Source organism: Cryptomeria japonica, chromosome 1 (genome assembly GCF_030272615.1).
Source record: "Cryptomeria japonica chromosome 1, Sugi_1.0, whole genome shotgun sequence".
Classification (NCBI taxonomy): domain Eukaryota; kingdom Viridiplantae; phylum Streptophyta; class Pinopsida; order Cupressales; family Cupressaceae; genus Cryptomeria; species Cryptomeria japonica.
In genome coordinates this window covers 528,465,749-528,478,412 of record NC_081405.1, presented here as the reverse complement: position 1 = coordinate 528,478,412, position 12,664 = coordinate 528,465,749, and the positions used below count along the sequence as shown (strand labels likewise).

General features: G+C 38.1%; 1 protein-coding gene across 9 annotated transcripts in view; it reads right to left on the bottom strand.

Moving 5' to 3' along the window:
• Positions 1-12,664, bottom strand: part of LOC131059912 (lipid phosphate phosphatase 2) — a 105,211-nt gene that overhangs the window by 67,552 nt on the left and 24,995 nt on the right. For 5 of the 9 annotated variants that reach the window (XM_057992986.2, XM_059219547.1, XM_057992979.2 and 2 more), the window contains 4 exons: positions 5,245-5,490; positions 4,935-5,022; positions 4,715-4,824; positions 4,481-4,574 (listed from right to left, as the gene is read on the bottom strand). In XM_057992986.2, the coding sequence (XP_057848969.2) occupies positions 4,481-4,574; positions 4,715-4,824; positions 4,935-5,022; positions 5,245-5,460 (508 nt within the window). In that variant the 5' untranslated portion in view covers positions 5,461-5,490. Of the gene's footprint in view, positions 1-4,480; positions 4,575-4,714; positions 4,825-4,934; positions 5,023-5,244; positions 5,516-12,664 lie in introns of all 9 variants that reach the window. The other 4 variants (XM_057992981.2, XM_057992982.2, XM_057992984.2 and 1 more) reach the window with 1 other exon arrangement.

Sequence of the window (12,664 nt, the reverse complement as noted above, 5' to 3'; positions counted from 1 at the left end):
GCAATAACAAACCATCCCCTCCCGACGAGTGCATCGTACGCATTCTTCTGTAACCGGATAACTACAAAGTCCAGGAAAAATTGTTGTGTCCCAATCATTACTTTTTGTGCCATCAATGTTCCCAACGACTGGATGTCGTGTTGATCAGCACCTACCAAGTGGAAGGTTGGCGGCCAAAGCTTCGGCTTCCCTAGACATTTCCATGCGTCTTCTGGCAGTACATTTACTCCCGAGCCTCCATCAACAATGGTGTTTGTCAACTTCTTCCCCACTATTTCCATCTCGACGATCATCGGCTTCCTTCCGATGCTCACCATAAACATTGGATCACTGGACTCATTCCCTTTGGTTGATGGTTTTCCCGTCAGTTCCTCCTTGTGTGGCTTACATTGGTTCTGGAAAACTGTGTCGTCACCGACTGTGTTGGCAATTGCCATTCTCAGTTGCGGCATAGTTTGAAGAAGGTCTGCCACCTTGATGGGTACGGTTGTTTGTTGCACCTGTCGGACTATGTTCTTCTTTGACTCCCGCAATGACATACTTGCAGTTCCATTGGAAGTTATTCGTTCCTTCGCCAACACTTGTTCTACTTCGGCTTGTTCCTTTTTCGTACTAGAGTTTGAATACATTGCCTTCTTTGTTTGTGCTCTTGTGATTGCCAAAACTACGTCCTCTTGTTCCTCCATGTCCAGCATATTAATACCCTTCTGATTCGGGCAGTTGGTGTCTTCATGGTCACCTGGTCCACACCATTTGCACAATAATTGTATGTTGTCTTTCCTGTTATGGCAGTATCTCACAAAGTGTCCCCATTCACTACATTGTCGGCACTGTATGATAAGACGTCCTTTGGAGTCGTACTGTATTTGGTTTCGCCCTCGTTGATTGTCATAACCACTTGGCGATACATCCTGTGATTTCGATGGGCTGAACTCTCCCTGTGTGAAGAGTACTTGTGTACTTCTCATCTTCAAATTGTACGAGCACTCCTTGATTGAATGCCCCAGCACTCGGCAAATTTCACAAAACATATTTCGAGGACAATTATCTTTCATGTGCCCCTCCCTTTTGCACTCAATACACCATAGTTCATTACCTTCATTGTTGGTTCCTTTCTCAGCCTTCAATTCTTTCATCATTCTCAACATATCCCGTCGAAGGGCTCGTACGGTTTTGGATTCTTCGTCACTACTACCTTCGGTGCTCTCATCATCATTGGTCTTCCTCTTCTCTCGAGAGGAGATTTTATTTTCACTCTCGATGTCCATCGCTCGATTGTACGCATCGGCGTATGAGGATGGAGGCACTACTTTCATCTTCTTGCGCAGTGAGGGTATCAATCCCTCCGTGAACCACCTCTTCTTCAACCCGTCGGCTGACTGGTTTTCCATCTTGTTCAACAGTTCTTTGAGCCTACGGTTGTAAGCTCGTACACTCTCATTTTTCCCTTGCTTAGTATTATAGATTTCGGCCACAATCTCATTATCATCCCTCAAGAGTTTGAATTCCTCCTGGAACGCCTTCTTCAGATCACTCCATCTCGTCTTGTGTTGGACGTCGAGGTCTGTGTACCAGTCAATGGTGATCCCCCGAAGGGTGGCCGGAAATGCCTTTAGCCAGTAGTACCTGTCATCATGGCCATTTGCCTCCCAAATGGTTATGCATGTTTTGCAATGTCGTACCGGGTCTTCCGACCTGTCTCCCGTGAACTTCAGCAGTTTCTGCTTCTCTTGGGTGTTCAACATTATTTTCACTTGGAAGGTACGTGTGTATTCGCCTTGTGTGCCGGACCTGGGTGGACTATTTTGACCACTACATTCCGGTGCTTTCCCTGCACTCTCGGCCATGCAGGCATCCTCTACCCGTCCACATTCAGCGTCCCCAACACTTTGAGTACTTCCAAGTGTGTCGGACCTAAGTGAACTGTTCCGACCGCTATGTTCCGGTGCTTTCCTTTCACTCTCAGACACGCGCATGTCCTCTACACGTCCACCTCCAGCGTCCCAACACTCTGAGTACTTCTAGGCTTTGACTCGTCTCTATGCTCCCTCCGACCGAGGGTTTGCAGATCACCTAATCGCTTGGTCTTGACTACCTTGTGGCCTCTTCTCACCTTTGATGGGATCTACGGACATGAATTACTCAAGGTTGACCCGATTTCTTTTAACGCAACAGCGCCAAAATGTTTGCTGGTACAACTGGTAAATTAAGTACAGGAAATAATAATGTACATGACAATGCATACCAGACACGGCAGAAAATATATCTTTATTTGCACATTCAATTATTATAGAGAAGAGACCAAAGATGGTCGGCCAAGGATTACACTAGATCCGACAATACCATCCCCCTTCCTTGACAATACATGGCATAATTAAAGGACCCGATGGTTGCCGAGAGGTACACAACCGTCAACCAACTGACACATAACCACCCAAGACTGACAACCCACTCAATACAATTAATTAATACCTTGTCGGATAACAAATATTATCAAACATAACAATAGGCAATTTATGCCGACAACAACCGACTTGGTCAGTTGGCAAGGGTTTCAATTTGGGATGGTCAGTGATTGTATTTAATGTTGATTCGATGAAAATTTCAAAATTTCAATCAATGGATATTATTTTATTTTATTAATTCTAATATTATAAGGTTAAATTAAATATTTAATTTAGTGTTATTAATATATTAAAATGTGACTTAAGTGAACACTAAGGGGACATAAGGAGCTAATTTTTAGGTAAATTAATGTTTTATTTTAAAGGGGATGTCTTATATGGGAGACATAAGGGAGTTTAAATTAAACAAAATAAACATCTAATTCCCAAGCAAGGCGTGGATTTTGGAGGAGATAAAAGACTTTTGGAGCTCATTTTGAGATATGATGTTTTGAAAAATTGATGAACAGATATTGCTGGTTGAACAGAGTTCTTCCAAGGGCTTTGTGAGGCTGATAACCTTCACAGAGGACATCCATTGCAAAAGTAAAAGACCTTTCCTGGCGAATTTGGAGGCAGTTTCACTCAAGAGCTTTATTTGCATAATTTTCAGTTTGTATTTTCAGTTCATTTTGAAAAAGGATTTATTGTGAATAATACAAGTACGAAGGAGCAGATTTGAAATAACAAAATGCAGATTTTCCACCATTAATGCTGGTCATACCTTCTCCTTGGCTGGTCGTACCACTTTGAGGAGGGACATGGGAGTTTGAGAGCCAAATGCCTAAGGTTTGAACTTTGGACAGCTTCTTGACATGATTGGCAATGCCTAGGGTTTGCAAAGACAGGGATATCAGTTGTTGTGGGAAGCAGTGCAGATTTGGAGAGATTTGGAGCTATTATCGAAACTGTAGTTTGCTAGTTAAGAGATTGTTTCAGACCTGTAGAAAAAATCAGTTTTCGGGTATGTGTTAAAAGTGTTGGTTATTGTAATACACCATCTAGAAACTTGATTTAACGTATCTATTTCAAATATAATTGCTGTTTATGTATTTCTGGGCATTAGACAACCTATATATTCGCTGCTATAAATCGTATCAGACCTGAAACTTGTATTGCAGCCCATGAGCATAATGGTTGAATAAAAATAATGTGATTAATCCATCTGGGTTATGAAGAATATTGTTCTATTTGATGTATTGAGCATAGTTGTCATCGGGTAACCTCTATAACAGCAGTTAGTAGTAAAGGTGCTGCATTTGTTAATTTCCTTATTCGCTGAAGCAGAACATTATATCAGAAAAAAGTTAAAACACAAAAAAAAGTAGGGTGCGTATTACATGTAATGAGTCAAAACCTTAATTAATGGCAAGCATTATTTTTTGTGTTGTTAGGAATAGGAACTAGAGGATTGTAAATATAGTGAGCAAATAATTTTGCCAAAATATATATTGATATTTTTAAAATACAATCAAAACATTGCACCTAGGTGCATAACAATTATAACAGGTGAATGATATAAAAAGAAAGAGCTTAAAAATTAAAGTCTTGATGATGAATCTTTTAATGGAAGGAAGCATGCAAATCCAAAAGTCTTGCTCAAATCATTTGGTTATAAAATTGAACCAGTTTCATTTCACAATCATTTCCTGACTGTACATGAACCATTATGGGCATTAAGTAATATACATTCAAGCCAAGACAGTAAGCGAATGACATTACATTTCTAGGTAAGCACATAAAGGAATACAGTGAACACATAATAGCTAGTATATAATTCTATTATAACCTTAAATGAATTAAGATCTCCAAAAAATGGATGCATCCCTTTGTATAAACCACAAAAAAAATTCTCTCAAAAGTGGCAAATAAGACATAGCAGCAACAACCAATTGATCTGATATTTAAGAATTTAATGTGCACTTCAGTGTTTATAAACTCAACGAATGTGGATAAGATTTGGAATCATGTCCGCAAATGAGATCTGATGTAGGCAAATTTATAAGTATCAGAGAAGCAAAACATTCCCTACTTACATGATGTATGTCCACTGGGAAAGCTCTTATGTCCTTCCTTTATGACTGCTGGATCGCCATGGCAAATGACATCAGTTGTAATAGGGTCGTATGTCTGACACAAACCCCCATCAACAGTAAGTTGGCTTAATCAATTCAAGAAAACATTAAAATGACCTGATGCACAATAGTGCTAATGATCTTAACAAATTGTATAATGAATTATGAGAGAGATGGATTCATAAGGCTTCTTACTGCATTTCCATCAGGAAAGCAGCGCCAGTAGAAGTCAGGTCGAGGTCGACCAACTCCATCTTTTATGGAATCAGTAATGACTCCAGTTATGAATATAGAAAAGAGAAGACCTGAACAGATTAAACATTTAATTTAATCATAAAGAACCTCTGGCAATTCCTGCGTACTAAACCATAGCAAAAGATAACTAAGGGAACATGAGAAGTGATAGAAACATTACCCAATACCGCGTGGTGAAAATCATTAAGATTTTGCTTGCGAATATAGTAAACGAAAAAGATGAGAATTGGTAGCAACACTGCATATACCTGTTCATTGTATCAGCAAATTCTCCATTGATCAGGCAATCATTAAACCACTAAAGATACAAAAGAGCATTAAATACATATTAATCGAAACATCATTTTCTATGTAAACATTTCACTCAGCTTGTAAGTCCATATGCATTTAAAATTATAATAAGGAATTGGATCAGCTGGGAATTGCAACTACAAATAAATTGACTCGAGACTCTGAATCTGGATACATACCGGAACAGACCAAAGAGGAACAGTATTGCTTTTCATAGGATACATAAGATCAGTCATCATATCTCTCCCAACAAAGCGATAAAATGGATGTATAATATTCAGAATAATTTCCAAAACCAAAAGACCCATGATCATAATCCAGTCATGCATATGATATCGCAGGAGTTTAACTCCATGTGACCTTCGCGAGTAGTTAGAACCATGCTGCTGTCTCATTTTTGACAGAAGATTGTGTCCTTTGAGTTCCTACCGTTCAATGAAAATGAAGAAACTATCAAGCATATAAAAGAATGATTAGAAACCAAAGACAGCATAATCGTTTTCAAAGTCAGAATAAAGCTTGACAGTATTATTAGAGAAAAAACCATTCCTGTTTGGCATTACTATGCTTAAACTTAATTGCTTGCACAGCCATATTCATACAGAAGGTTCTAGTCACAAGATATTATACTGTAACATATGTAATCAGGCTATACATATTATTAAGTACAGTTCAGTGGTTGACTTATTAGTAATCTTCCTCAGACTCTCAAAAGAATGCCAATAACCCACATGGAGTCAAACTAGAGTAATTCGAATACAGGAAAAAGTGTTTTTATCCTATAAAGCCAAACAAACATGTTTAACAAATAGATGAAATGAAAAGCATCTCTATCTTCTAACAATATGAATAAATTAAACTCTGTCAAATCTTACAAAAGCATATGAGCACATATAAAGCATCTATAATTTTGTTAAACCAATACCCAACAGAGCAATTAAGTAGCCTAGAAAAGGGTTTATTCAACCATGCAAGTTTCTCGTAAGACCATAATAGAAAGAGGAGGATCAGAAAAGAACTACTCACACCAGCAATGTAAAGTATGAAAATTTAAATCAAAAGGCTATGGCTAGTGTTTGTTATGTAATACAAGTTAGATCACTTGTAGACAAGAGGAGGATGGGCTCAAGATCAAACAAGTGCATCGTCATCAACAACCTGTCTATTTCCATATAAAAATTTATACCCAATGACAGTGTTACCAATGCAACCACATTGAATATTACAATCTGAGCCCATTGATCCAAGCATAGGCAAAGAGGCCAATTATGAACTGTTCAACCATACAGCCAAATATAGAAACACACACAACAAAACTCATCAGATATATTGAAGAACAAAAATAGATCTTATTAATTCACATTCATGAATTACAACACAATTTCAAAGTTACATGGGCATATGTAATGTCTCTCCCGTTTGCAGCCTTGAGATGCATAGAGCTCAGCATGTTCCGACCATGTATCTAGGGATGCATGGGTTGTGTTTGTAATTTGCTTTGATGAGATCATTCTATGTTATGCTTCCATTTGTATTGGGTGCCTTTATGTATCATGATGTGTATGGACCACCACATGTTTGAGATGGAGATCACTCAACGTGCCGGTCGTTGATGTTATTGCATTGAGATGCGTGTGTATTATTGTGCCTGGTTCCTTGTGTGGACCTGATGTGCTCTTTTGTAATGATATTTTATCTATTACACGAGTAATGGCAATTTATCTGAATTGGTATGCTTAAATTTGATGATGTTCAAAATTCTGGTTAAATACGGATTAAATGTGATTGTGGCATTAAAATGCATGTTGAGATGATATGATAACATGATTTGTATTTATGATGCTTGAGATATTAATGTTGATGTTGAAATTAAATGATAATGTGATTAATTTAGTTAAATGAAATAAAAGCTATATATGTGATATTTAACCTTGTTCGGGTAAATTGTATGTGCTTCGGCTATTATGTATAGGCACATGTACCCTTGATGTGTGTTGAATGGTTGCAAGTACAAGGTATCGACTTCACCTAGCTACACAAGTCTGAGCATACCCCAACAATGGTTATGGGGAGATGTCACATTGGCAAAATATGTTCAACTCGAAACCAGCATACTCAATTCGAGTATGATTTCCAATGTTAATACCAGCATTATACAACGGATATTGTGTTTAGTAAGATTCTTAAAACCTTATTCACCTATGTGATTGACCCATGAAGAGTATCTGGCAATTTATGTCAATCTGCGTTTTTTGTAAAATTTAATGTTGAAATGAGTTTCGTGATTTATATGGTTATTTAATGCTTTGATAATTTAATTGTGGCTTATTAGTTATTTATGTTTATTTGAACGTATGACATATTGGGGTGAGTTTATGAATGTGGGAATTAAAGTTTTATTTAATTATCTATTTATTTATTATTTTATTTACAAAAAGCCCATTGGGTTTTATAAGGGAGTTAGTTCATTTGGACACTTAGCCAGTTTTGGTGATTTTGGAGAGCATAAAAACCCTCCCTATGTCTAAATTATCAAATCATGATTGTGGAGTGAATTGTGATGGGAATTTTGTGGGGATTTTGCATAGGATTAGGATTGAGGAATTGTTTACACAGCTCAAAGAATTCGTGGATTCATTTGGCGTGTTGGATGCATTTAAAATTTGAATATTTTGGGCAAATTTGACGTAGGATTTGTTGATGTGTTTTTCATGCACAATGCAACACAAAATAAAATACTAAGTATTCTATCCTCTCTTGAGCAAAATCCTCCAAAGTGCTAAACTACGTGATCAAATGGGATGACCCCAAGGTTCCGAATGTCAAGTCTTGACGTGCTCTTGGATAGACTTAGTGTTATGATGTGATATTGTTGGAATCACAAGGTGGACTTACGTTGAATCTTGAATGCTTGAATGTCGCTAGAAAGTAGGATTTTACAATACTTTAAAAAGGAAAAATGGATAAAAGGTTGAGAGAGTTAATGTAATCTTAAGAATATACGAGTGATGGACAATCTTTGGTGAAACTCAACTAAGCTTTGTTTTGACATGCAGCGAACATCTCCGCAAGGCTAGTGCAATCTTCTAGGGATAGCTAATGATTTTTAAATCACCAATACAAGCATAGACACCATCAAGACGATACATATCAATGAAGAGGCAACAATTGAAGTTAAGCTTGGCTATGATGGATCCAGTTGACAACACAAGACACTTTACAATCAACAAGGTGTTAGTAGTATGGATGTACGAATTTCACCATTGATCATGCACAAAGTTCTTCCGTTCATCTAAACAACATGAAAATTAAATGAGAAGTAGAGACCATGCAAATTGTTGAATCAACATATGGAGTTCACCATATCTTCAATGAAGTTTATATGCTTCTTACAACAAAGTCTTGGCAACAATCTTTGCCTTCTCTTCCTACTCTACTCTAGCTATCTAACATCTATCAACTAGTGTCTTCTACTAAACTATTCCTATTGAACTATTGTCTATTAACCTTTACAAATGAAGAAGTAGAGCCTTATATAGTGCTCCCATTACATTGAGTGGCTCAAATTGATTCACAATTAATGGCCAAGATCAAAAGATAGAAAACCCTAACTAGGGTTTGTTACACCCATTACAAAGCATTTAATGCTTGAACAATGATAAAATAACAAAATATAGGACATCTGATCATGGAAACATCTGATTTTGAATCTGATTTCTCTCCCTTTGACCTAATTCTCATCAATTTAAGTCTGATTTTGTGTCTCAGGCCTGCTTTATGTCTGATTTCTCAATTTGATGTGCCTGATTTGATAGGTTTCAAGTCTAAGACAGGCCTGATTTGCATTGGTTTCAGGTGGCAAAGGATGTTTGTGGATCTCATAGGGCAAAGAAAGTGATTTCTTCCTTCCTTTCTTAGAAACCTCACCAATCTTAAGACAATAATAACTTCCAGAATCTTACCAGCATTCAACTCACCAAAACAAGAACATGTCTTACCTGATCGGACTTTTAGGGAGGCATTGACAGTGAGAGATGCCATGGCAAAGGGGGGTGCAAAGGCTGTAGATGTGAGGGATACCGTGGTGTAAGGGGTTAAGGGATGTGGTTTCCGGATAGGATTGGGGTTTCGGAGGGTGGTAAAGGAGTTGAAGGTAAAGGTGAAGGGTGGAAGGAAAGATGGAAGGGTGGAAGGGAAGGGAAGGAAAGATGGATAGATGAAGAATATGGTGAAGGCATTAGGGATGTAAGGAAGGAAGTGGAAGGAGATGGAAATGGTAGGAGATACAAGTGGGAGTGGAAAAAGAAGATGAAAGTAGAAGTGGAGCGAAAGGAAGCATGGATGGCAAGGAGGATGAAGGTGTAGGTGAAGGAAGGATGAAAGGAAGGAAGAAGGTGAAATGGGGGAGAAGTGGGAGTGGAAGCGAAGGAAATACTAAGGTGAACGTCGCACCTTGGCAAGCATATTGGAAGTTCGCGCACTTGGGTGAGCATTGAAAGTTTCAAGGTAAAGTTCACGCTTTTCGAGCATCAAAGGAAATGCCAAGATAGGTTGCAGATTTGAGGTGTCAAGGGAAGTGGATGGGAGAAAGATCGCAGTTCCTGGAGGTCGAAGGAAGAGCTTGAGGGAAGGTTGCGGATTTGGGTGAGCAAAGGAAGTGGCAAGGTAAAGTTTGCGCTTTGAGGCCCCCAAAGGGAATTCGCTGATTTGAGACCCCAGAAGAAGTTCGCTGATTTGAGACCGCATAGGAAGTTCATTGATTTGAGACCCCACAAGACGTTCGCTAATTTTGGGGAGCAAAGGAAATGACCTTAAGATGTCAAATTTTCTAACTCAATCATTTTGCCTTAAGCCTCTTCATGATAGTTTGGACCTTAACCTACCCTCCAAGCATTTACTATCTCTAAAACAATTTGCCTTAGGCAAATTCCAGCACTTCATCTCTGATTTTGCAAGCCAATGATGATAATCAAAAGGAATTATCATCATTAAATCATTTGTTTCCTAAGCCTTGAAAAGCCATACTGACACAATTCCACCCAAAGGGAGAGAAATGACCTGATCACCTCCTGGCTACCTAAGATACTACACCTCCTCAAGCACAAGGTTAATAGCTAAAGACTACAACTAACCTAGGAAGCAAAAAAGTGGGGGTCCCCATTTGCAATGGAGCTTTGTATGAAAACATCACAACAAGATCCTAATTTCTTCATAGTCTTTCCTTCTTTTTTTATTTTTAACGATTGCAAATTGATTGAATAATGATTTGTTGTATTTCATTAGTTGAAAACAATGCATTTTTATTTGTAAATCATTTGTGTGAATGAACTTTTACGAAAGTGGCGTTTTGAGCCCTTACCATGTCCAATTTTTATTTGAATGGGCAATTTGTAAATTTTATTGTGAAAACCTATTGGGTGCACATAGACCAAAAGAGTATTTTACATTTTTTAGAATTTAACTTTGAAAATTTGGTTTTTTTGAGCTCCTTTAATGATGGAATTTACTATTCACCTAGCTTTTGATAAAAGTTGGAATTAGTTTGAAAGTGGATTTTTTGTGAAATTTCAAAGGGATGTTATGTGGAATGATGGATTTATGTTATGAATTTTGATTTGGATCAATTTAGATCCCGTTTCATGTGTATTAACGGAATTGAGGAAATTGGCTCATTTGTGAGTTGGGTAGGGTAGTAGAGTCAATGATGGTAGTAGCTCCCAACGTGTCCCTAGCCCAAAGTGGCATCTTGACAATCACGATGTGGGGAGTTAATCAAGTGATACCTAATGAAAACATGGATAACAAAATTAACTAAGATAATTTAATGCCTCTCTCATGCCTTGAGCACTTGTATATACTAAGGATGACTTGGGAAGACCTACTCGCAAGTGGAGCGTCGTATTGGGTAAGATCAAGTCTCCTCGTCTGTATTAGAGGACTACTCAGTTCTGTGTGACCTATCCCTTCAAGCTACGCAATGATACCCCCCTCTCTTCTTTGTCTAGTACCTAGCCCTATAGTTGAGTAGTGTTGGTGTTTGTTTTATCATCTACCAAACATTAGAATAAGATACCCAAAGGTATTCTATCCTCTCCTGAAAAATCATTGCTGATTCCAAGGTCTATATGTGCGAACAAGCAACTTTAGTGGGATAGCTACTTGGGTAGTGTATGCTGAAAATCTCAAGGGGGACTTACGTTATCAAGTGTCGTTCAAGCTTCTAGACTTAGATTTATCAATTTTAGGCTCTTTCTTCTTTTTTTTTTTTCGGGGATTTAGACTTTCGAAAGAAAAGGAAAAAGGGATAGGGTTTCAGAAGGCTGATCTAATCCTACGAATTCTGGAGACAGTATTAACTGGGTGCTCTCCAGAAACCACACTTTGCTTCGCCACACTGAGGACAACTACACAAAGCGGGTGCAATCTTCAACAGATTGTGCTTATGATTGATATATTGGCATGCACAGAGGATAGGCTCAGACTAACTTTGCACGGTGAAATGGAAATCATCCATTCACCAAAAGTATGAGCAGAGATACACCGTCAATTAACACTTATCAAATCCTTCATTCCATTCTAACAACATGAAAGCAAATCTAAATTAACTTTAACTAATGTGTTGAGGAAATTGAAACCATGCTAATCATTCAAACAACAGAGATTACAAAGCCTTAAGAGAAAACGCACATGCAATATATTATTTGAAAATGACCTTCATGCAACAATATATCAAAAACCTCACACTCTCCAAATGAGAGGAGGTAGCCTTATATAGCATCTCACGAAATAATAAACGGACGAGATCAAATAGTGATCAAGGGCCCAGATTGAAAGTTATAAACCCTAATTAGGGTTTCTCAAAACTCTATCAGTTTGAATGAATGAGAACATTACATGTGGCACAGTTGCCATTCTCACTAAAGTATGCGCCTAGTTTCCTTTTCCGACAAGTCAAGTTCATTGAATCTGGGCATGTTGACTAGGAGCAATCTGATTGGTCGAAAGATGACGTGGCGCCACCTCAGCGTGTTGGATGTCTTTTCTAAATTCTCCAATTTGTGTGAAGAATTTGTCTAAGTATGGGAATTTGATTTCTTCTTGTCACCATTTGATTCTGATTAGGAGGAGATGAAATCCTTTAAGAAGTCCTGATTGCTCCAATTCCATTCTATATTTTCACCAAGTATGGGAACTTTTCTTTCTTGATGCCTTGAATTTAGGAAGAATCCCTTCATGAAGTATTTCTCATACTTAGCCAAATGTTGGACATCTCTATGCTTGGACGAACCTTGCTCATGGACTTGTCTTCAACTCTGAATTTGGCTCGAAACTCCATTTGTGTTTTCTATGACGATCCCGCCTTCAGCTACCAATTTATGTTGCGCGAGAGGAGGGTAAAAGCTCTGGATAACTCCTCACAGATATGAAATGATGTGATCGCGTTCAGCCATCATCCAAAACCTGCAAAACCCAAAGAAATTAAATTATAATCCTCATTTTGAGCGTAAACTTTGAAGGTTTGATGGCAAAGGGTGCTCTAATTCTCCACTTCCTCAACACTTTTACCTTTTAACAAGCTGTGAACACTCCGATTTGAAG